The 26069-nt window shown below is 41.4% G+C and overlaps 2 protein-coding genes across 3 annotated transcripts in view; one reads left to right on the forward strand and one right to left on the reverse strand.

Annotated features, from left to right (window-relative positions):
• Positions 1 to 16167, reverse strand: part of ATP8A2 (ATPase phospholipid transporting 8A2) — a 318028-nt gene extending 301861 nt beyond the window's left edge. The window contains exon 1 of one of the 2 annotated variants that reach the window (XM_050334134.1): positions 16036 to 16167. In XM_050334134.1, the coding sequence (XP_050190091.1) occupies positions 16036 to 16114 (79 nt within the window). In that variant the 5' untranslated portion in view covers positions 16115 to 16167. The remainder of the gene's footprint in view (positions 1 to 16035) is intronic. The other variant, XM_050334135.1, reaches the window with a different exon arrangement.
• Positions 16113 to 25699, forward strand: LOC126648725 (uncharacterized). The gene is made up of 3 exons (XM_050332146.1): positions 16113 to 16308; positions 22752 to 22916; positions 24406 to 25699. Exons 1-3 carry the CDS (start codon positions 16113 to 16115, stop codon positions 24924 to 24926), a joined length of 882 nt encoding a protein of 293 aa, XP_050188103.1. The 3' UTR covers positions 24927 to 25699.
• The last annotated feature ends 370 nt before the right edge of the window (positions 25700 to 26069 follow it).

Here is a 26069-nt window from a genome sequence, read left to right on the forward strand (position 1 = left end):
AGCACTTGCACTGCTTGCACAAGCCACCAAAAAAAGCCTACCCAAAAGGGTACGCCAGCATCATGCTACAAGTTCTAAGGACTGAAGGTTAAACTAAGAACAGGATATTACCAAGCAACTGTATCCTTACTACTCTGTTACTTCTGTTTTTCTCCAAACATGCTTAACACAGAACCAAGTAGATGTGAAACAAATGATGAGGAGAAAATGAAGTTATAATCTATTCTCACTGAGGCAACCTTTTTTTTTTAAATAAAAATCATACCACACTGTTGATAAAGTACTTAGCAAATCCAATAGGAAACATGACTGTATGGTACCATTATAGAACATACCATGTACCAAGCCATGCAGGCTTATGCGGATTATGTGGTTTATTGTATTCATTGAAGGTTCACTACAACTGTTAGTAGGACTTTTAATGGAAGCATTCAAGAGAGGAAATTGGCAACCAATTCATTCTCTCTAATTGCAGTATACTTTCAGCTGTGTCAAGCAGCATCCAAATGCCTTGCACAAAACACTAGTGCTTAGTGCAGTAACTAATAAAATTAGTCTATTATGTTCTTATTTAACTCTCGGTGTTTTTTCTACTGTAATACCTACTAATTATGTTGAAGTCTGACATAATGCAAGAACAAAGTTAATACTACCTGCATTGTTAATCAGACAGAATATTTTAATCCTCCACCTTCAGAACAAGAACTGTTCAGCAATCCCACATGGTGAAGGGCACACTTCACATCCATGTAGAAGTCTGCACTGAAGCCCAGAGCTATGAGCAAAACCCACAGGGATCCATCACAGTCCTTCAGTGAGAGAAACAAGAAATACCATCCCCAGTGCAAAGTGGACAACAGAGTTGACTGTTACTAGCATGAAGGCAACATAAACCTCATGCTAACTATTTTCAGAGCCCTAGGAATAACAGGCATATGGCAGAGAGACTCCACTGTCCTATATCATCCTCACAACACAGGGCATATGCAGAGAGGTAACACAATTCTAAGATGCATTTTCTGGCTCTAACAGACATTTTCTTCCTTTTAAGGCACCTTCAAACAGGAGTAAATACGCTGGTGCAAGAATTAGCACCCACCACCTGGCAGTTTCCAGAGGACTTGGAATGCTAGACTGAGACCACCACCTCCTGAAGAGAAGAGTTACAGCAAGGGAGTGGAAGAATGGGTCTCTGCAGTTCAGGTTTCTTACATTTGGACCCAAAACAATAGTTCCTGTACTCTGAGCCTTGAGCACTAGGTGTAGAACCTAGCGCAGAACCTCTCATATTGATTACAACTGATCTGTACCACCAAGGACTACCAAAACCAGAACACAGAACAGCTATGATTAAGGCAGCTTAACAAAAACATTCATCTGCACAAAACTCAAAACAGACTTGTGAACTTAATGAACATCTTTGGTGTAGGACAAATTTATTTTCAGTTTAATGGATATATAACGACTTCCAAAAGAGAAAATTCAACAGCAGTTCTATGTTTAACCAAGGACAAGAGAAAAACTGCCATCACACGCCTCTGCCTGTTCCCTGAAAGAAGAGAGCACTAGTCACAGATAAGAGAAGCTTACAGGTTTGCAGTATCAGCCAGTCTTATCTCTGCTCTGCAGCCTTAGTCAGAAGAGCAGATCAAGGATGAAAATAAAGCTTATTGAGCTACAAATTCATTTGGGTTCTTCCTTTTCCCTTTGAAGCACACTATATCAAAAATATAATTACCAGTTATTCCAATGCTGCAGCCACCTGCTACTGTTATGCTGAAGTCCTATACTAGAAGCATAGCTGCAGACATTTTCACCAATAAAGCATTTTTATTTTAAAAATCCCAACATAATAATCCTTCTTATGCAGATTGTTCTTACTGGAACAGCTATCTTGTCAGGAGCATCTGTATTGTATGAGTTTTAAAAAATATTCTTTCCTCTTCTCTCTACGCCCCTCACTCGCAGTCTTAGTGGCTTGACCTCTAAGAGATATATTATGGTGTTTCCATAGATTTTTCTGGGAAGCCTATACATCAGCCTCTGAAGTGCTGCTGACCAGTGACAGTAAATTTGATTTAGGCAGAATTATGTTGACTGGACCAGCTGGAGCTGTGACCGTATAGGTCTCCTGCTATGGTTCACACAAGGCTTGTCATTGCTAAAACATTAAATGCCTTTTTTCCATCAGATCAGGATTCAGCTTGACCTATTGCATCATTTCTGTGGTTTAAGTAAATTTGTACTGTATCCATCTGTCACTTTTGAGACACTTCAGTACCTGCCTGCAATAGGCAGAGTTTTATTGCAATGGCTTCTAGAATGAGCAAAGACCAGAAACACAAACCTTTTCAATATTTAATTATCTAGTATTGCATGGGCTGCTGTGAATTTAGAGGAAATTATGCTTATGACTCATATGCTAGTACTGGAGGAGTTTTTCATTAAAAAGTAGCCCTAGGGAGGAAACTAAGAAAAAAAAGGAAAAAAAAGACCAAACCAGCCAACCACTGCTGAGAGCTGAATATCAACAACTGGCTCACTCAATTTCCAATGACAGTGCATCCGTCCAGGTACACCAAGCACTGGTGTCTCATTGCTAAGATAGTCTTATCAGCTAGACATCAGTCACTCTTCTTTCTCTTTATATTCAGTGCAAGAAATGGCTGGAGACACAAAACTGGTGCTAAACTCTTCAGGACAGAGTTTCAGATAGTCCTGACCTATAGCCATTCCTGAATTATATACAGGTTGGTCAAGTGTCTTCATGAAAGAGGAGACATCTTATGAAAGGGAAGTAGTCATTTCCCATCCCTACTATATTTCACTTTTTTTTTTTTTTTTTTTTTTTTTAATAATCCATCAAAGCAAACACTCAGTTCTCTGAAAAAACTCCTGGGTATTTTTTGTGACAGCCTAAAAGCCTCATTTCTCTTCATAGACTATTACAGAGGATATTTCGTCACACATGAGCAGAAGCCCACAACTGGTAAGCATTAGTTTGCTATACCGTGTTTAGAGGTTCTCAGAAATATTACTACCACATATTCCCCCATAGCTATTCTGTTTTGCTGTGAATAGTAGAACAACTCAATAGAGAGAAATCCCTTCCACTCAGGTACCACCTTAATACTTGAGTTCATTGATAAAACAACAGTTCCTCATCACTGATAAGCCTTACACTCTAATAAATTTGAAGAAGTCTCACACATTAAGCATACATTAATTTTTAACATAACTCCTACCACACAGCTGTTGAGAGCCACCACTGTAGTGCTCACAGCACAAAGTTTAAGTGCATGTGACAACAGGAACACATGATTAGAGGTAAAAATTATTCTGATATAGATTTATAATTGTCTGCTGTCCAGATTTAAGTCTTAGCTCTACTTTTACCAAGCAATATCTAATCACAGATAAAAGAACAAAACCATTACAATAAAAAGCAGACATGGGCTTTGCTTGCTACTAGACCCTTACATTATTGATGGATAAAGCTACATATCAGAAAAACAGGCTTTCACCTTTTCCACATATAAAATTGAAGAAGAGATAAGGATAGTCACTATGGACCTCAGAGTGTTAAGAGTTGAAGGCATTAAAAAAATTTTTTTCTTAACAAGTGTAACCTTCCCTCCTTTCAAAAAAAAAACTCACCTGACTGAAATTCAAAGCTACAGAAAAAAACAAGTCTCTTAGAGACTATAATTTATCTTACCAAAATCTCTATAGACATGACCTTCTACTACCTTTCTCCTCCTTTGAAGTCTTCTTATCTGTGCATTATCTTGTCTCACCCACAAATTATGGCTCATTAGTGTAGACACAGCTGTAATAATTGCTATCAGGTGGAACTTGCTATTATCTAGTTAAGACTGCTTTCTGATGAGGAGTTAAAACACAACCCGTTCAGTTTGACTGGTCACTATGTTACCCCACCTGAATGAGAGTTTTTAGATAACTTGTTTTTACTGTTTCTTTTTTAAGTGCGGGTACTACTACAACTATCTTTTACAGCTTATTTTTAAATTTATTTTTAATAGTGTGCATCTTGAAGCCTGCATAAACAATCAGAAAAGGTTATTGTAATTTTTCCTCATATTTTAAAGCTTAATTCTTAATTGATTTATTATTTGAGTCATCTTTCACAGTTCCTCTCATTGTAAACTGATTTTCCTTTTTACAGGTGCATATAATAGGAAAACTCCTCAAATATCTCTTCTTATCTTTTGGTGTATGAGATAATTCTAAAGCACCTATTTCTGCTTTGACCTTAGTTTTAGCTACTTGCTTTTCTTCTGTTAATCCAATTCTATTTTTGGCTATAGCCTCAGTCACACCATAGTCTTCCAGTTGAAGCACTGCCAATCTTCTTAATGTAGGACTTCCCTTCCCCCTCCTTCAGGTTTTTAATCACTCTTCTTAAATTTTAGTCTATAAAAATAAATAATATATCAATTTTCTTATTAGAATTATTTATGTTAGTGTAGAATCACTGTTAATAAACCATTTAAACAATAAAAAATAATGCCAAACAAATGCAGAAATATGGCTTATAAAATTCCCTTGTAACAATAAACCTTTATAAGAAATGGAGGATTAAATAAGAGGTCATGTTCTGTTTGGTTTTTCCAGAATATCCATGTGGACTTAGTTTCATGAGGTCTGACACCACCAAAGCCAGATGGCAACTATGAAAAAAATGTAACTCTAATGGCTGTAAACTTATTTGACTAAAGAAATATATTTGTATACCACCTTCTGTTTTCCAGCACCATACAAAGACTGTGTAGCTGCCTGTAATCTTCATATTGCCCTGTGAAGCAGATAACTAAAGTTATTCCCTTTCTCTGGAGACACTGATTACCAAATACTTGGAGCTGAAGTGAAACAGCTTTAGCTCCCCACAAAGACAGAAGCTACCACATCACTGTTGTCCTACTCTACCTCAGTAAATTTTGTGGCTTCTCCTTAGGATACTGCTATTTTATTACTGAATGCTTGTTTGTGTACTAATTCTGATGGAAATAAAATATATGGTTGTTTACAGTTGCTGACTCCCAAATTAATGATGGTATCTGCTCTGATAGTACCATCTGCCCTGACTAGATGTGAACTGGGACAAAGAAATATAAATCCTATCATCTCATCAGTGGGCAAAACTGTTCTGATTTGACTTGCAGCCTGTAACAGTGATGCAGAAATTCAGCAAGATGTTTGTGTGTAAAATGCTGGGTGTCTTACAAGGGACTTTAATTAAAAAAAATAAAAGGGGGGGAGAATTTGTGGTAGGAAGAAGGTATAATATTAATTCTTGCCTTTTGTTGTTGGGATTTCTCTACACAGAGGATGACACTGATAAAAGAGTTTAATGTCTCTGTAAACAACAGCAATCCTAACAGGAACGGCAAGTACACACACCCTGGGACTTTGGCTGCCTAATGAAGCAAAAAGGACCAAAAGGAGTACTAAATTATTTAAATCCTATGCTATTTAGCACTGACACAAAATTGCACTGTCTCAACAAAATCATATCAGATTTATTATTGCAGCTATTTTATTCCCATTTTTCTCTCTTTTGGGTTTTGGCAGAAAGCCCTCAAATAAAATGGTTTAGGTAATCAGCTAGCAGGCCAAAACTTCAACAAAACCATTCAGTGTTGAGGACTGCAGAATCTTCTTCTTCAGAGCCCAGTCTTTCTTGATGGTAAAAGTTTAGGACTGTTGAGGTCTTTCTGCAGTCCAGGTTGGGAACACTTACTGCTCTCTCTCCCATGCCATGCCAGACACGGTCCTTTGCATCTAAGTTTCCTGCAGCTAAAGAGAGTTTCTTGGGTCTACTCTAGGATCTTGGACTTTATACACCTCCTATGAGCTACTCTGTCAGAAAAGAGGGAATGGTAATGGGGCAATAGTGGTGTGTATGGAAGATGCTGTGTTCACAGTCCCAACTAACAGAGACCCATGATAGAAAGGCTACCTGGAATGCAGTAGGGAAAGCTACATCTGTATTATTGGGAATTTTAGTGACAGCATACATCTCACTGTAAGAAGCTCTTGATAAAATGGCATTAGCTCTTGATTAACTGGAAGACATGTGCCATCCTACTTCTTGAGTAGGTAATGCATAAAACTCCCTTGTGGTTTGGTTGCCAGCTGTATCCAAAGGCTGTCCATGTTCCAGAATCAAAAAAAAAAATAAACTGACTGGAATTCAGGATGTCAGAAAATATGATCCAGGAAGCAGAACACTCTCAGAGTTTATATCTCTCTCAAGCTTTGTGGTGTAGTTGACATGCCTGAAGGACAGGATGTCATCCAGAGGGACATGGACAAGCTTGAGAAGTTAGCCCATAGGAATCTCATGAGGTTCAACAAAACCAAGCCCAAGGTGCTGCAGCTGGGTCAGGGCAATGCCCAGTACCAATACAGGCTGGGGGATGAACAGACTGAGAGCAGCCCTGAGGAGAAGGACTTGGGAGTGCTGGAGGATGAGAGGTTGGACATAACCCAGCAAGGTGCACTCACAGCCCAGAAAGACAGCTGTGTCCTGGGCTGCATCAAAAGCAGCGTGGACAGCAGGTCAAGGGAAGGGATTCTGCCCTTCTGCTCTGCTCTGGTGAGACCCCACCTTGAGTGATGCATCCAGCTGCGGGGTCCCCAGCACAGGAAGGACATTGACCTGCTATTGCAAGTCCAGAGGAGGACCACCAAGATGGAGCACACCTCTCCTATGAGAAAAGGTGGAGAGAATTGGGATTGTTCAGCCTGGGGAGACGTTATTCCAGCCTTTCAGTATTTGAAGGGTGCCTACAAGAAAGATGGGGACCAATATTTAGCAGGGCCTGTTCCAATAGGCAAATATTTTGGATCTTTTTAGCCACTCCTTTCTCTTTCTGAAGACTGATCACCCCCTTTTCTTAACCTAATGAAGACCTGTAGGGTTTAAAAACTTTTTAAAGATCAGATAAGCAAATTTCAGATGTGTAGATAAGATTACTTTGATCAAAACCAGAGGGTATAAACCTTTTTGCTTACTGAAGGTTGTGGGAAAACAATCAGCAAAGGTCAAGATTTTATTAAGGAGTGAAGAGTGAATAGTCCTCAGTCTCCAGGTAGTGCAGGATTAGGATTAGTTTGACTGGGGGAAGGGTTTGGAGGGAAAAGGCTAGCACTCTCTCCTCCCTTCTGTCTGCTAAGCTCTCAGGAAAGCTTTTTTTTCCTCCTGTGACCAGGCAGATAAATGACACAAGGCTGGCTTCCCAATGCAAACTTGTATTAGTGAAACTCTAGGAAAAAGATTTGACTGTTAATCTGTAAAGCAGGAGCGGTCCCCTCACCAGTCTAGGGAGTACCTGCATACTTTAATTCCCCTGTCTTTCTGTCCCTCTTCAAAACAAAGCACCAGGATTGATGTCAATGTATTTCAGTTCAGTAGCCACGGGACCACTGAAGCAGTAACTATGCTGAGCCTTTCCAGTGATGCAGAAATGTTGAGTAAATGTCAACTGGATTTCAGATTGAAGTTTCCAAGTTAAATCCTGATTCCCAGATGTGTAACTGATATGACAAATGCAGATGTAGCCTCTGTATCTGCTTCAGAGTTATGACGGCTGAGGTTGACTTTGCACATATTCTTTTAGTATCTTTTGTCTCCTATTTACAAATAAACTGCATCTATTAAGTTAAGGTGACATTTGTTTAGAGTACTTAAAGGCACAGAAAAGTCTGGGGTATTTGTTTCATATATCCTTTGTATAAGCATTGGGTTGAATATTCCTAGATCTCACAGGCACGGGATCTTAGATTGCTTTTACTGTGTTTTGTATGAATAGGCAGAACAGTGCTGTGACAACGGGAGATGACACCTGAGCCCTCCTTTTGTTCAAAGTAGCAAATTCATCAGGCTGATGTTATTGTAAGGAGATAAACACTTGCTTTCACTATTCCTGACTACCTGCTTATTTGATGAAATCAAACAAATGGGTTTGGTCATCTGCATTCAAGAGATTAGGAATTAAAAATCAAGAGCTTGCAGTCAGTGTTACATAAGATATAAGGCTGCCTTCTCTGCTTTATAGAATGTATACTTTAAATTCAGTTGTGTTAATCCTGATTTACAACACTCTACAAGAAGGTAGGTTCATCAGACCAAACCCTTGGCTAAAACAAACTGACACACGTTGTTGGATCTGCTATGAATGATGAGTCTGACACAACCATGGCTCTTACCATTTTAGTCAAATGAAAGACAAGTTCTCATTCACTGATGCCCCAATGCAAAAATTTCAAAACTGCTAATTAGAACTAAAAATAACAAAAATATTCCATGTAAGGCTGAATAGCAGTGGAAATATAGTAAAAAATCCACAGTATGTCTCATGATTCTTCATCTCAACATGGAGAACATTGAGACTAATGTGCTGACATTTCATGTTCTTTTTAATTTAGGTTTAGTGCTCACCACAAGGATAACTACACCTCTAGCTGGGGTTTCTTCTAAGGGACACCTCCTCTGAATGTCACATACATGGATGTATGTGGCATTCTAACTATATGGATCATGTCGCTCCTCTGACAAGTGCAAGTAGGTAGGTTGACTGGGTCACTCATTAAAATCTGTATCATGTCAAGTTTTGCTTTATTGTGCCTTGGCTTGAAATAGAAAACTCTGCATCTTCTGTTTTCAGGTGCGGTCGCTCCATTTCTAGCTTCCAGTAATCATATATTAAAAAATGTCCAGAATCAAGAATTACTGCCATGGTAAGACATGGGTCTCAACCAGTGGTCTGAGACCCAGGAACTTTCAAAGAGGCAGGCATCTATCCACTCCTGGGGCTGGAAGAAAACTGCCTAGGAACTTTTCTAGTAGACAGGATTCATTATGAAAAGGTGGCAATAATGCTAATCAAAAATCTGAGAACTTTCCTAAGAAATACTGGAATAACTTCTAATAAGACATTTTCAATATTGATAATTCTTTTTTATTATTATTATTTTGCACTAAAAAAAAAACCAAACACATTTTATAAAATTTAACCTTTTTTTCCTCAATCTTCAACCATGTCAGTGATTTCTCCATAGTTATCCTTTGAGTGTACCTTTAAGCTTTAGAGTTATCTAAAGCTCTCAGATGTCATGCCTTACCTACCTGCAACTGCTCCAAAAGGCTGAGCTAGAAAAGATAAGAGACTGAAAGGAAAATATTTGTGTCAATAAAAAAGCCTGCCACACATAAGGGCTGTCCCAGAAGCAGAAAGCTGTTGCTGCAGAGATATTCATCTGCCTTTTCAAAGTCTAATATATTCTTCTGCTCTTTCAGCTATATGTACAAGACTGACTTTGTGATTAACTATTCCTTAAAAGAACATGTTGGCAATCAGGCTCTACAGACACCGTCTTTAACAGATATTCTGATATTTGTACTATTACAGACTAATTAAAATGTGCCACAATGCAACATGGTACAAGAAAATAAATATGAAACACTTATCTGATGTAGTAATAAAGCTAACACGGGTGCTTAGAATATTGCTTCAGAAGTAGCAAATCAGCTCTTTGAGACTCAAAGATTATTTAAAGGGTATACTTGACAGCTGAAAGAAGAATGGTCAAAGGGAAATGAACCAGCTCAGAGTACCACCATGTAGCAAGTCTACAGAGCATCACTTGACAACCTTCTAGAAGAGCAGAAATGGTTGTTTATAGCAAGGCTTTGCTACAATAAAAATGCCTTGTGAATTACTAACTAAATGGGGAGTGATCAGTTTGAGATGCTGACATAAATTTTCAGATGATCATCCAAAATGCCATGTGGAGTCAATGGGATCTGTCAGCTTGGAACTTTTTGAGGAGAGAAGAACGGTTAATTATTAAAAAAAAAAAAAAAAGAAGAAGAAAAAAAGAGGAATGCTTTAGAGCAACATAATTTCTGAAGCCATAGATTTCCACATAAAAATACGCCAACGGAGTTGGCAGAGATCAAGACTGTGCTCAAACCTTGTGGCAGTGAAAATGAAATACCGAACGACAATTCTTTCTATAGTTTCATTCAGGAAGTATACCCAGCAATTTCATCATCTTGACGATATTCTAGGACCCTGAACAGACAAGCAGTTTTCCTTGCAATCATTTTACTGTTAGATATTTTAATCCCACATGGAATTACAACAGAATTACTGCCAAATCACACTAGAAGGGCAGTGCTTTTAGGTCTATCCAGAAAATGAGAACACTGACTTACCCAGCACAAGGAAGTACACTAAAAGCAGATACTGCTAGGGAACTAAAATCTGAAACAAAAGTCCTGTGGAGAGAGAGTGGAGCAGAGAAGGAATAAAATAGTTCCCATAAATAGACAGTACATATGTCGGCAATGGATTTATGAATAGTCAAATAGCGTAACATAAGAGACTTCATATATTGACTATACAGTGGAATTTTTTATTTTTATTAAATACATTCATTTAATTTAATCTTAGGAACTGAATCTTAGTTAAGTCTCTTATCTACCTAACTCCTGAATAACTGTATTCCTCATCATCTGAGTGGTTTGATCTTTAATCGATTTATTCCTTATCTCACCTCCCCCATCACAATAAGGCAAAAATAATGTTTCTTTTGCCACACTACTAAGGACCTTGTTTATTTATGAAGTTGCTCCATAGTAACTGTGCAGCAACTTAATTTTCTAATTCAGCATCGTAAGCAGAGGTATTTTAAATTCCCTCCTATCCTAATGCAAACGGACTCTCATCGCAGCCAAACAAGCTTTAAGTGAGTTACTCAAGACAGCAGAACTTCAGGTTGGCCTCCAGTTAGCCCTGTCACTGTCACCACCTCACTTTACAGCTGAGCAAGATCTCACACTGCTTGAGAAGACTCCCCTTAGTGCTGCTATAGAAACGTAATAACATAAAACATGGGGTTTATTGTGGTGAGCTCTTTGTCAAAAGGCATAATTGTCACTGGTGTTTATGTAAATAGGACTGGGCCTTTTGATGTGATTGAGTAAGCTGCACATTATATTATGTTACATGCCAGTTAAACATGGATGAAAAGAAACAAGGTCTCCGTAACACTTACACAAAATTACCACCACACAGTTCGAGTGTGCATAAACAAACATGCACTAAAGTAGTCTATTTAGTAGTAACTTCTGACATGAAACAAGTAGAAGTTTAGTCTTCACCTGGAAAAGTTTCTTATCACATTCTTAGGGTGGAATTTCTGGGTGCCAATGCTATGGTTGCAATTGTCTTGCTAAATGTTTCAATAACTCTTGATAATGTTCATGGGCAGTGAAAGCACTTGCTGAGGAAGTACACCCCTCTGTTCAGTGTCTACTGTCACTACTCCTGCCAGGTACATTTCTCATGCAGAATAGGGCTTTTGTTCTTAGTTAAAAAATTTATATGTTAGTATTTTAGGAATTTTTTAGCTGAGCACTCTGCTGACCCCCTCCATAGGGATTGTTTGTTCAAAAATGCATTAAGGACAACTGCTGATCCTCCTGCAAAATAGGATGTAGATATCCTGTGAGTAAAGATGACTTGAATGAGCTTCAAGGTGAAAGCTTCGAGCCTTCACTGTGTTTCGTACACCATCTGAACCTGTCCTCAACAATACCAAATTGCACCTTATTTGAAGCATCAACAGCCGTACGTAATTAATGTAAAGCTGATTAAGTATTTCACCTGTAGCTCCAGTGCGTTTTACATATATATCTATAGGAATTATGTCTAACCTGTAATGGCTGTAAATGGCTACAGATGGAATCAAATAATCATGGAATCATTAAAGTTGAAAAAGACCTCCAAGATCATCAACCCAACCTTTGACCGAATACCACCACTAAACCATATCGCAAAGTGCCCCATCTACTTGTTTTTTGAACACTTCCAGGGATGGTGACCCAACCACTTCTCTGAGGAGCCTCAAAGATAAAAGCTTTGAGCAAAATACATGACCTGTGTGGTGTTATAACTGCTCTGTATGACACTTCCCAACAGTAGCAATCATGGTAATGATATCACAGCGCAAAAATAGCCCAAAGAAGTTCTTTCATAGACATTCTTCTGACCAAAGAAAGAGATGGATCCTTTAGAAAGAAGTGATTCTAAGAGATAGTCACTGTGTTCTTAAGACCAAAACCACAGCATAAACTATAAGCAAGTATTTCACAGGAAATGTAGATGGCATACGTACAAAAGCAACATTGTTTCATATCATGTAACGATGTTTATATTTCAGATCCTCATAAGCTGACAGAAGATTCTGTTACTGCCTTTACACTAAAAATATTTCTTCTTGCTGATGTGTATCACTCAGCAGTTGAAAAAAGACCACAGTAAATAACATCAAGATCATTTGTACCTTTAATCCATTATAAAGTTGGAATTCGATTTTTCCCCTAAAAATAAAAATACCATTGTATAGTCATCCAATGTCTTATTGACAGTTGCTTATTTTTAGTGATTTTAAGGAGGCAGGAAGGAGAAGAACAAGTTAGTCTTTGAAGTCTGTGGTTCCAACAGTAAGGAGTTGGAGACTTCTTTGAGAATAATTTAAATCTAATCAATTTAGCTCAGCTGGTACAACATTACAGCAATAAAAAGGTTTACCTGTACAAAGGAAAAAAAATCAATTAATGAGAAAATGCATAAAAAAGAACAGGACTGATCATTTGAGTGGCAGGAGGTGACTTTCCATGTCTAAATTCTCCTTTTCACATCATCTGGCTTTTCTGGAAATTGCATCGTACCAGTGTTAAGCAGGTTTAAAACTTTACCAAATATACCAGTTACATTTTATACTGTATGAGTGCAGAAAATTTGAGATGAAAAGACATTAGACACAGAGGTAGTGTTCTTCTTGACTAAAGAAAAATGTGTATAAGCTACTAAACTACTTTACACAGTATGAAAATAAATCTCAGTGACCCAAACTAAAACCTAATACTTTAAGATTACCAAAACTCCCTTAAAAGTAAACTGAACTAGCAAACAAACTACAAGTCTTTAAAGCAGGGAAGATCTTCTCTTCTAAAAAGGAAAGAAGGTAGAACGTTCTGATACATACGTGCCAAGAAAATCCCGGTGGATAGAGCTATGGTTACCTGATCCTAACTAAGGATCACAAAAGGTGACCAGTTCACCCTCCACACCATTCAGCTCATAAAGGTCTTTGCAATGCCACCACACAACCACATCTGTACTGCTTTTCAGTGGTTCAGTCTCCAAATGTAATAAATATAATAATGGCCAGTCTTCGCAAGCGAAGATCCGGGGAAGGTCTTTACACCTTCCAGCCTGTGCATTGGATTTTTTAGGTGAGACACAGTGTGCGCGGAACTGGCCCACCCTTTAATCCTAAGGTTCATCTGCCGGGGCCAAGCGAGCTTGGACGGTGGCAGCGAGGTCCTTAGGACATAGGTGGGTTGCCTTTAAGGGCTAACGAGCCCCACCTGCCCGGGAGTGGCCCTGACCGGGAATCGAACCCGGGTCTCCGCGGTGATAGCGCCGCGCCTTTACCACTAGACCACCAGGGGCTCCTCTCCAAATGTATGCTTTTACATATGCTTTTAGCGAACGGAGTTCCTGCTTTTCTGTTCCCTGTTGGCATTCAGAACATACAGGCCGATAGTGAGCCACATCAGCACTGATCCAGGTGACCATGTAACCATCTGAGGTCCAATGTTGACAGAAGCAAGCCAATGGGAATAAACAGGAAGGGGGAAGGCAGGACTTTCTCTCTGAGTGGCAGAGAGATTGGCTCTATTTTCCTAAGCCATCAGTTTGTTCAGTGTCCTAAAACAACTACAATCATATCCTTTAATAATTCTATGTAGTAAGTCACACAAACCTCTACTATGTAATTTTTTAAGTGTTATATATACCTATAGTAAATATTACTCTTGCCATCCTTAGAAATACTCTAGATAGGAAATATGCTGTTCAATAGCTAGGAAGCAGTGATCATAATGCTAAACAGCAACCCCATCTTTCTTCAAAGTATGATCTAATTTGGATTCTACTTATGTGAAATGAAGAGAACATGTAAAAGTCAGAAGCTGTGTACAGATAAATCCCAGACAGAAGATCTAGGTGCCTGAAGCACCTAGAGCATAACTGAGGCACAGCTTAACCACCTAGATCCACAAGTACAGTGGTGGATTGCAGGTGACCAAGCTCTGGAACAAATTGCCCAGAGAGGTTGTGGAGTCTCCCCCACTGAAAGTATTTAGGAACCATCTGGACACAATCCTATGCCATGTGCTCTAGGATGGCCCTGCTTGAGCCGGGAGGTTGGACCAGATGACCAACTGTGGTCCCTTCCAACCTGGCCCATTCTGTCAGTCTGATTCTGTGATTTACGAAAGTTAAAGCTTAAATTCCTTATGTATCCCACATTCCAGCTAAACATTCTCCAAGTGCCAAGCATCCAATATCTGAAGGGCACCTCGGTTTGGATTCCAAATTTGAGGTCACAAACAGATCTGCCAAATTCCAGTTCTGGGAAAGGAGCCTCCCTGTAACAGGACGGGGTTTCAGATTGGACTGCAGAAGTGGACACAACCCCAAATACTGGAAAGTGGAATCTGCTTAACTGCAACTGTTTCATCTGAATGGCTTAGGCTGAAGATAAGTAAAGCTGGTAATGTGCTAAATCCTACTCTGAAACCTTACCATTTCCTATGAGCTGTGATTACACACCTCTTTCCTTAGCATCCCACTTACTTCAGCAGCTATGGAAAAGTCCTTGAAGTTCTGTCCTTATTACCAAGCAGTGAGGCCAAACTGGGAAATATTACTGGAGTGACCAGGTTGTGCAGAGGAGCCAAAGGGGAGGTGGCTTCTCCTTCAAGCTAGCTCTAGCCTGCTTCCATGAGCTGAATAGTCACAAGTGGCTGGAGGACATCTTCAAGTACAGCGTCATCCAAAAGCCATCCAGCAAATGCTCTCCAAGGTGCTCTGAGATTTAACCCAAAGTAGAGCTGATCAGGAAATGTGCTTCAAAAGCACATTCCTTATTGAAACAAAAAATGCTAAAGCAGCATTATACTGCACCCTTACTCACCGCAGAGGTTGCACTAAGTACCTAAATATTTTGCAGGGAAACTGGTGTCTGTAAGTCACTGACAAGGTCACCAATACTTCATCTACCCCTAAGTACAACGTACCACAACTAAATTCTGAATGCACCTTAGTCCTACAGAAGTAAGTCAAAGTCCTTCGGGACCAGAATTCTATCTTCAAAGTATTCCATTTCTGTCTGTTTTCTTATGAGCTAGTTGAAAAACATTTTCCTACATGAACCTCTTGAGAAACCTTATCATTTATCTCTCTGCAGGCTCACTGCAGTGCCTGATGCTCTCCCCACTCCAGAGCACAGGACAGAGGTCCCTGACCAGCCTGGTGGGGATATGGGGCACCCCTGCCTCCCCTCCACCAGCCATACTGCCCTCTGAGCAGATGCCCACCCAGAAATTTCCCTGTCAAAAACTATCAGAACCAAGAGAAAGAAGGACGGCACATTGCCCCCTCCGGGCTGTTCCCCCGTGGGGTGTGGGTGCCAGGAGGGCCCTGGGGGTCCCGATGGGAGGGATGGATGGATAGATGGATGGACGGATGGATGGATGGATGGATGGACGGATGGATGGATGGATGGATGGATGGATGGATGGACGGACGGACAGGCCGATGGAAGGTGATGCAGTGGCTCGGGTGGCCCCGCGGGGTGCAGTGCCGGGCCGGGGTCTGGAGGCGGGGGCCGGGTGCGCGGTGCCCTTGGGGCGGGGGCGGCGGGCGGGCAGCGCTGGCCTGCGAGCACCTCCATCCCGAGCGGAGACCCCGAGGGCGGGGGCGGCACTGCGGGATTCCCAAAGGCCCCGGCGAGGGGGCGGCGGCGGCGGGGCCGGGCGGCCGCGCCATGGAGGCGCCGGCTGCCTTCCTTTCCCCGGCGCGCCTCCCATCCTCCGGCGCGGCGCCTCCTGCCCGCGCCGCTCCCGCCCGCCTCGCCTCGCTCGTTCCTCACCGGCCGAGGAGTGGATCTTGGAAGATTTCCGCCGCAGGGACATCTTCAGCGCGGTGTCCAGGCCGGCCCTGTTCGGCATGGTGTGTCCGGCCTTGGCGGGCTGGCCATGGGCCCCCCCGCACGCAGACGCCGCGCTGCGGCCGCCGGCACCGCCGCGCCCGGGCTGCGGGGGCGGGCGAGGCGCTGGGCCCGGGCCGGGCCCCGCTCCCCGCTCCCCGCCGGGCCGGGGGTGCCCTCCCGGGGAGCCTCCGTGCGCCCAGTGTGAGCCATGGCGTACGGCACGCTAAACTCAGGGCCCTGGGGTTTGTGGGTTCCCTTTGAGGTGTCTGTCTGGAACTAGGATTTTACTAGACGCATAAAGGATCCCAGCGAAGCCCCCGCTGGGATCAGGATTCTTAGCCGGCGTTCTTTGTTCCAGTTACAAGGGCATCTTTCATCGCTGTGGCATGCCGCCAGGCTCATCACAAAAGATATCGTTCCTCCTCAAAATGTCTGGTAAATCAAAAGTAAAAAAAAAAAGAAATAGAGGAAATATTAATCAATATAGCACTTAACTCTTACAGCGTGTCAGCTTTCTCTGCAAAACATTTGCAACCATTAGAATTTACCTACCAAGGATGGGCAAAGAGGAAATATAATTGAATAGGGAAAAAAATAACTAAAAAGATGCCTCTCAATCGTTGCAGATGTTGGTCTTAATCAGGCATAGCTAGCAGTGATTGCCATGTGTTAAGGTGTTACCTTCTCTATCAAGTGAGCTTCAAGGTAGGATGGTTTAAATGAGGCAGAAGTTTCCATGAGAAGAATATACTGAGTTTTGGGAAGACCTACTGCACAAGAAATGATTCTCGGTACCTTGAAGATGTGAAAAATGGCCCTGAATCTGTATCTAAACCAATCTACCATACAGATTTGGCTAGCATACACGATAGGGAATGGGAATGTGGGTGGTATTTCTAAGGTCATAAATAATTCTAAACCACTGAATCTCACTGTACTTTGATGTCCTCATAGACCTAATATGGAAACTGATACTTTCCATAATGTGGAAACTGATACTTTCCAGCTACAACTTCACACAATGTTGCAAATAGAATTCTTGTTGTCAGGTCACTTTGTGCTTCATAAATACGAAGTAGTCTAGAAATGTGGCATTTTACACTGACTGCTTTGAGTGCATCATAGCCCACCTGGAGATATTTGCTTTGGGGCTGGACTGCTGCAGACAGACACTTCTTACCTATGAGAAACTACTTGTGGATTTTTTCACTTTGGAAGAAGGCTGGCACAAGAGCTGTTGTGAATGAAACCATCCAGTAAGGGCAATGCTGAATGCTGATGTTCTGCATGCCTTTCCAGTTTAAAGTCCATGACATGGTTATTATCATGAACATAATTTTCTCCATCAGCTTACTCTTTCTCTTCTCCATGAATTATTTTCTGTTACAGTCAGTGTGTTTGCACCAGTAGGAATTGCCTGGATAACAGAATATCAGTTCACATATGTTCTTAGCTAGTAGACAAATTAAAGTGAAGTTCACTTTGGGTTCAAGCTGCCAGATCAAAACCAAAGAATGCTCCAAAAAAAGGACCAAAAAAGAATGGCAACTCCTGGTTTCATATTTACTGTTTCAATCAGAAATTAGCCATGAGGTGCACTGCATTTACAGGACACTAAAAGCTGTCAGCCCTGTCAGCCTGTGAGCCCATAGCAGCTAAGTGCACTCATTCCTTCACATGCACTGCACTTGCTTTCACCTCTGCACACTCAGTGTTCTCGAAGAGTGCTCTAGATAGCACACCATCTGCCTTGCATTTACACAGGGCTACTCACTCGTAAACTTAACTACTTTGAAGAGATTTAATTACCCAACCCACACTTATCTTGACAAGCCTGAGATGTATCCCTGTGGAAGGAAGCTCCCTCGGCATTAATGACCAGGCATTTCTCTAAATCGTAATGGCATGGAAGAAAGAAAACACATCTTTGCCCCTGCATAGACTGAGAGTCTCAGAGGGCCTGCCTGCAACGTCTGTCTCAAGTCACAAGCTGATATAATCGTACACTGCAGTCTAACGGGAAGCTGAGGGGAGAAGGTGGACTGCAAAAATGTCTAAGGAAACCAAGCATGCAGGATAATCTTGGTACCTGAGAAAGAACCTGGGTCCTGCTCAGCAGGCTTAAGAGTGGGGCCCACAGGAAAACTTAAGTGTGCAGTCCAGAACTCATGTTGGTTGTGTTTCTGAAAGCTCACATTCATTAGTAACAGCTGACAAGCTGCAGGTAAGCCCTGAGCTTTGAGAAAAGAAACCAATTGTTCTGCTGTGCAGGACTCACCTTTGTCATTGTGTAATGCAATGCCTGTCTTTGTCATAGCGCTGATGTGCACTAAATTGTGTATTATCAGGCCGTGAGTCAGGGCAGTATTATTCCCTGGGGTCTGTCATAATGGCTCCATGGTTTGAATGATGTACCAAAAAAAAAAAAAAAGGAGTTGGTATTTTTCAAATTACAATGTGATGACTTTTCTAGTATTTATAGCAATGTACTTTCAAAGAGCTCAGTATGCAAAATAATTATTTCAATGTAATAAATAAAGCAAAGGCAGGAAGGATGGTCCTGTAGTTAATGTGCCAGACTGGGGGACAGGATATCTTTGTGCTATTTCTGACTGTGCCAGATACCGTCTGGGACCTTGGAAAGATTGTTAAGCCCAGATTTCCAAAAGATGCATTCTCTGTTCCAATTCACTAATGTTATACACAGAGTTTGGTTCTGGGGGGAAAAAAAAAGGGAGCACACCTTTCTCAGACTAATCAAAGAACTATTAGGTGAGAGCTAATTAATACAGAAAAGAAGAAAGAAGAAATTAAAGAATGCTACTACTACTTAAACAAAAGAAAAATAGGAATAATAATGCAGTTCATTTTTTTGTAGACACACTCTTCATGTCTGTCCTTTTTTTGATGTTGTGCTTACCCTCCCACTGCCTCTTTAGAGTCAACACTGCCAGCCTTTGTCAAGCAGTGGGTTTTGGTGCTGTGGCTGGTCATCCATGTGTTCCCAGTAAGTCCTTTGTTGAGAAAATCAAAGAACTAACATGGGGCTACTTTATTTGAGTTTTAAAATCCCTTTACACCTTACTCTTTCTTCATTTGTCTACAGCTCCACTTTAATCCAGTTGTATTATCTGTGATGCCACTTATGTATGTTACATACTTTTTCTTTGTGTAATCCCTAAGCTATATTTGTCCAATTCTCAAGTCTGCACTGCTTTAGCTGACTACTGGAGAGCTCTTTATAGCCCTAAGTTCTCCACTGCCAAGGCTGTCCCCCTTTTTTTATCATCCTATGCCTCCTGTGAGCCAACTCTCAGGGGACCCTGCTGTCATACCAGGCCTGTATTTCTCTACACCTTATGTTATTATGTTATATATAATTATATTAGTCATAAGCCTGTGGCCTCCTTCCAGCAATGGTGGTGTTAGGCTGCAAGATGAGAATAATCGCATGCAAGTTCTGCTTCTCTAACTCTGCTTGTGTTAAACAAAACAAAACAAAACAAAACAGAACAAATAACAACAAAACAAAAAACCCAAACCAAACCAAAACAATATAATAGATTCTCTTGGTCTTAAATCAAATCTTTGTGCTGTGATGCTTTGCCCTTGTTGACATGCATAGGATCAAAATGAGCATGATGCAGACAATGTGCTGAGATACATGGAAGGTATCTGTCACTCATCATGACATTTTAAAAAAGGTTTAAAAAAAAGGTCAAAAAGCCAGGACTTGCTTTTTCTCAACTGACAGAGAAAGTGTGCTTGGCATCACTCAACTTAAGAAAATAAGTGAAATAATTTATGGATCTTCTTCACAGAGATGCTGATCTCTGTAGACCGATATAGGACGTGACCATTAATATGCGAACATGTGTCAATGCATGTATGATTCATCTGTAATTTCTTAAAGGAGCCAGAGTTTCCTATACCTTATAGAGCAGAAGGGGCTTGGCTAAACAGTACACTCCTCCTATAGTTACCCATAACCCACAGATTTAACCTGAAGATGGAAAAAAATATGATGAATTGCACATTCAAGGGGTGCATGGTAGAGGGGGGCAGGATGAAGGAAGTGTAAACTGTTACCTGTCAAGGCAATGGGGGAAAAAAGATCAAAAATTTGGAAATGTGGGTATCTTCATTTTTCAATTGCTGATCAAAGCTCATTCACAGCTATACAGTTCTTTCTTCTTATTTCCAGTGGAAATTTTCCATCCAATGCAAAATAATTAGCATCAGGCACACCAAGGGTTTCCAGGTTACTTTTGAATAATAACATGTAAATAAAATTACAGTGAGTAGAATAATCACATTGATATGTTGCAAACTGAAATTTATACTAATTTTGTAGCAGGAGGTGATCTGTGATTTGCCTGAAAACTACTGAAAAACTTAAAAATACCAACCCCATTCTATATTAACCCTAGCAAAAACAGTGAAACTAAATAAAGAAAAATAATGGTTTTTTTCTAATATACTCAAGATTAAGAATTTATTATAACAGCTTATTCATATATTCATTATTCTTCATAATGCAAGTTAGTTCAGGAAAAATATATCAGTGTTATTACTTTACCAGAATAACACCAAGTTTGTATGGTTATAAAGACACATTCAAAATACAGTAAGCTAAATTGGGACAATAAATTTTTATTCCATGATAATGGTTTCAACAGAAAGAATTCATAAGGCTGGGAGTTGATGGAAAACTGTGTGTAGAACAACCCTTATAAATGCTTTGCACAGAAAGGACATACAATACAGTTGACCATATTTCAGACATTCCTCCAGCTTATACTGAGCCAAGTTAGTAATAGCTTGTAATAAAGGGAAAAAATATTCTTAAGCAAAGAAGAATAATATTGAAGAAATTAAAAGCTTAATGAAGAAATCATAGAATCATAAAATGGCTTAGCTTGAAAGGGACCTTGAAGATCATCTAGTTTCAGCACCCCTGCCATGGGCAGGAACACCTTCCACTAAGACCAGGTTGCTCGGAGCCCCATCCAGTCTGGCCTTGAACACTTCCAGGGATGGAGTATCCACACTTTCTCTGGGTAATGGGTTCCAGTGGCTCACCACCTTCATAGTAAACAATTTCTTCCTAATATCTAATTTAAACCTGCCCCTTTTCAGTTTGAAGCCATTATGCCTTGTCCTTTCACTACATGCACTTGTACAAAGTCCCTCCCCAGCTCTCTGGTCAGCTCCCTTCAGATCCTGGAAGGTGCTATAAGGTATCCCCAGACACTTCTCTTCTCCAGGCTGAACAGCCCCTGCTCGCTCAGCCTGGCTTCATAGGAAACATTTAAGATTGATTTTCAGAATGTAAATAGTTCTCAAAATGCATGAGGTGCATTTTCATTATTTTGATTCACTTCCCTTTCCCACAGCTAGGTTGCTGGCTAATGTGAGTCCAATATTCTTTGGTTTTGCAATCAATGAGATTGGTGCAAAGGGAATCCAAGGCAGGCATACAATGCTGTCACACTGGTTTTGTGGCACTCACTTTGTACAGTTGTAAACAAATGCAGAAAAAGCAAAAGTTGGTCCCAAGTAGGTGTGCTCAGAAAGACTGAAAAGAAGCTTGAGAGAACTGGCACACTTGTTAAGACTGAACCATATTCTGCAGCATGTGTAAATATTCCAAAATATGCTTTGAACCAGTTATTATGTCCAGGCCACCATATGATTGAAAATGATAAGAGTTCAGTATATAGTGTATCTGTAACTTACATGTTGTTCAAAATATTTTGATACCAGAAAAAAATAAAGTGTCATGTACAACACAGAATAAGAAGGAAAAAAAGAAAAAAAAAAAAGAAAAGAAAAAAAAGAAAAAAAAGACCCCTACAGAAATATAATTTAGTATAGCAGAGAATTATACACACACACACACACACACACACACACACATATATATATGTGTATTTATGTATATATATATTAAACAGATGACCTGAAGGAACCCAACAAGGAAGATGGAGATGGACTTTTTACAAGAGCGTGTAGTGAGTGGCTGGACAAGGGGGAATGGATTCAAACTAAAAGAACGTAGGTTTAGATTAGGTATTAGAAGGAAGTTCTTTGTTGTGAAGGTGGTGAGGCACTGGAACAGGTTGCCCAGAGAAGCTGTGGATGCCTGGTTCCTGAAGGTGTTCAAGGCCAGGCTGGATGGGGTTCTGAGCAACTGGGTGTAGTGAAAGGTGTCCCTGACTATGGCAGAGGCGTTGGAACTAGATGGCCTTTAAGGTCCCTTCCAACCAAAACTATTCTATGGTTCTATGATCTTGTGTAGTCTAGGGACCAGCACTCACAGCTGTCCTTGTTTGCAGTGTTTTGGTGGACTAAGATAAAAGGTTCATTGCTCTCTGCTCTGCTGCTTTTCAGGAAGCATGTCCAACTCGTGCCCTGCAAACTGAGGTTTCTTCCTTTGCTGGGAGCCATTCCTGCAACCTGGAAACCTGCTTCCCAGACACCGGTCTCCAGGGAGCTTACAGAGGCGTAGTGTCATCATCTCCATTTCCTCAGGGCAGAGGAAGCAGCGGGAGCGGCGCTGGCTTCGGTTGGGCCATCTGGAGAAACAAAGCTGTGACAGGAGTGCGGAGCACAGGACCGCAGTGCTCCCGCCCTGGGGAACGCCGTGTTCCCAGTGCGAGCGGACAGCAGGGAAGAAGCCGACGGGACCCGCTGCAGCACCTCGGAGAGCTCCCGGCGCCGGGAACGGGGCCGGGCTCCGCGCCTGGAGGTGCCGCCTCCCCACGGCAACACCGGGAGTAAAACACTGCTCAGTGCACTTCGCGGCTGGCTTTTCTCGGGTTTGTTCAAACCTGAGTTAATTGATTTTGTTTCACAATCAGCATTCATTTATCTGATCGTCCCGCTACTATTTCCACGCCCTGAGAAACAAAGGGCGATGGCGCAGTGTTCAAGGAGCTGCTGCTCTGCGCTCCGTCCCAGGGCAGCGCCAGCCCTGTAGAGCACGAAGGGAAAGCGTTTTTTCCCAAATCCTTTTTTTCCTTCCTCCCTGTTAGAAGCAGCTGGGGCTCGGCGGGAGGAGCAGCGTGTCTCCCTCCAACCCTCGCTTCCCGGTACACGGTGCTAGCCGCTTCCCCAGTGCCCAGAGGTCCCGAGAAGCTGACTTTAATCGCATCCCCCCCACACCGTCTCCCCCACCTCAGGCCACACTGTGATCTGAGAAATGCTTATTAGGCCCCGGCCATGACGAACTGCACCTCGACTAAGCCTCTCTTTAGCTTATCAGAAACAATGCCCGTTCCCAGGAACTAGTGTTTTCTAATGAGCACCTCTATTTTAAGGAACAGCCTTGGAAATTTATTTTTCTTGCCTGAATAACAACCCAAGTGGAATAATATTTCTGTTGCTAAACCTTCAAGGAAAGATACTGACTCAAATTGTGGCCAGTATGAAAACTTACTGTGGCTAAATTTCACTCTCTAATGATCCTATAAACAGTGGTCCAAAGTGAGATCCTTTCGAGCTCTCAGTTACCAGAAGGTAAGGGGCTAATGTGTATGTCTCAAACACTGATAACTAGATGGCTGTGGAGCAAACCAAGGATTGTTAGTAATAACAGACAAGAATTGTTGGTAATATCCAAGGACTACTGATATTAACACACCAGGAGAAAGAACAAGTTGTGGCCAGAGAAGGGGAGCCAGGTGGATATTAGGCAGCACTCTTCCATTAGAAAGAACCACAACACAGTACAACGCAAGTGCCAGAATGATTGGCAGGAAGAGGACATGGACTATAAGGTGGGATTAGGACCATCAGAGACCCCTGAAGCCCTCTGACCCATTTCCAAAAAGGCCTAAATGAACGGACTGTGCATGATAACTAATTAGCATAGAAAGTGAGAAACCATAAAAAGGTTGCTGTCCATAAAAAGGTACCCCCCCAGCCTGGGGCGTGCCCCCAGAACCTGAACATCTCATCAGCTGGACTGCCATTTAGCATCAGAATCAACACTGAAAGCAGGATTTGCATCCCCTCAGCTGGGTCAGCGCTGAAACCAGGATTGGCATCTCATCAACTAGATCAACACTGGAGTGAGGGCTAGTGATCCTTTTTATCTCTCTTTTTCTTTTCCTCTCTTTTTCTCTTCTCCTTTCCTTAATTCATCTCTCCCCTTTTAATTAGCCTCTTTGATTTCTCTTTTCCCTTCCACCCTACTGCTTTATCCAAAACCCACTGGCATGTGCCTATATAGTAGGTCAGGGACTAACATACCAATTTCCATGCGAAGTTTGTAATTTACTAATAAAACTCTCTGGTTGTTTGCAGACCCTCTGAATTCTGTCGTTCCTTTCGACCAACAAGCATTTTCAGACGTAAAGTGCTTCCTTCCCCTTGAGGGAGGATCGTCATATAGTGCCCTCTTGCCGGTCACCTTCCCCTTCGGAGGCAGATCTGTGCTCCAGGACTCACCGCCGAGCCAGCACTTGCTCCTTGTTGACTGGCGCCCTCTCCTGCTGTGCGACACGTTTTCCTCGCGGACGCTGGGAGTTTCATGGGAATTCAACGGATCCAGGCAACACACAGGGATGCGCCAGGGGCTGCCGAGGAACCCTGCGCTGGGGCTCCGGACACGCTTTTGCCCTCAGCATACTTCTGTCCAAAAGAGACTGGCTCATTCAAATTGTTCTGCCTTCCCCAACTCTACCACTATCAAAGTGAGAGTTAATCTCATCATGGTACTTTCTTTTTTGGGGTCTCAAATTGCATTACTCTCAGGGGCATCTCACAAGCATGGAAGCAGGGGAATAATGACTGAAATCATCTGGGAGGCCAGAATCACCATTTGAGATTCATGTCCAAGTGGAAAAAAAAAATTAAAAACTGGAGTCTGTGGACTTGGAGGTGCCTTAAAAAAGAGGGATGGGGGGTGTGCTAAATTTTACAGACCCTTTGCTGAAATAACCCCCAACTTGGGTTTTCATGTCAATCCCACATGGAACAAAAAATGTGAAGAAAAACAAAATAAGAAAATGGAGTTTTAACAGTCCAAACAGGAAAAAGGTATCAGCTGTCACAATACTGGAGATAGCCCCCAACTGTAGCGTTTATGCAATGCTGAAACAGCTCAACAGAAGGATCTGAATCCAGATACACAATAATTCTGGTGTAAACATTATACTATGATGCTTATATTTCTTCCTTATGAATACATGGTTTTTTCCTATAGCATTCAGTTTGGTGTATGTGTGTATGTACAGAGACAAATTACTAGGCTGGGAAAGGAATAATATGATTCTTTAAAATCACTGTATGTGTATTAAAGTTAACTGCTACATATATGCAGATTAACTACACACTAACTCTATGCTCATACACATATTGGCAATTCCTGTTCTTTCAGCGCTTATATGTACCCTGTTAACATGGAACAAATGGAATAAACTGCATGCAAAACGTATCTAAAAACCAGTAAAAGGAATAGTACCAGCAGCCAAAGTGCTGTATTAATGCATTACTCACTCAGATAAGGGCAAGACCTCTGTATTAAAATAGCAACACGGTATGCTTTCTTGGGCACGCATGCCTGGAGGTAAAGGATGAACCATTATTAATGCAGCTCAAATGTGTGTGAACTGCAAAAATAGCTCACAGGCTCTGTAAGGTATGTCAAATGCTCAGCACAGCAGAGCCAATGCTGTGTAAGGAAACACATTACAGAGGAACTGGCCTAGATGAAGGTTTAGTACTAAAGATGAGATGGAAATGTTCAAAGTAAAATATAAGTGCTTTTCTTGGAAATAGAAGCAATATACTGTATCTGACCCACTTTACTTCAGGACAAGAACCCCAAGTGTAGGTTATAAATGTCTGAAGTTAGGCCTTTAGAAAGGATTGCTTAAAATAATGAGACAAAGTGGTCCCACAGATCCTATTATAGCTGTTCAACCTGTGGATGAAAACCAAAGCTATGTTTGTTTTTGTTTTATTGT

This window comes from Myiozetetes cayanensis, unplaced genomic scaffold (genome assembly GCF_022539395.1).
Source record: "Myiozetetes cayanensis isolate MyiCay16 unplaced genomic scaffold, myiCay2020 scf5-8, whole genome shotgun sequence".
Lineage (NCBI taxonomy): Eukaryota > Metazoa > Chordata > Aves > Passeriformes > Tyrannidae > Myiozetetes > Myiozetetes cayanensis.

What these genes read in the sequence shown, in the direction of transcription:
- LOC126648725 (XM_050332146.1), top strand. Translation starts at nt 16,113, where the DNA reads ATGGTGTGTCCGGCCTTGGCGGGCTGGCCATGGGCCCCCCCGCACGCA. An exon ending in CGCCCAGTGTGAGCCATGGC is followed by an intron (nt 16,309 to 22,751) that starts GTACGGCACGCT and finishes CCGTGTTCCCAG; the next exon opens with TGCGAGCGGACAGCAGGGAA. An exon ending in TCGCGGCTGGCTTTTCTCGG is followed by an intron (nt 22,917 to 24,405) that starts GTTTGTTCAAAC and finishes GGTTGTTTGCAG; the next exon opens with ACCCTCTGAATTCTGTCGTT.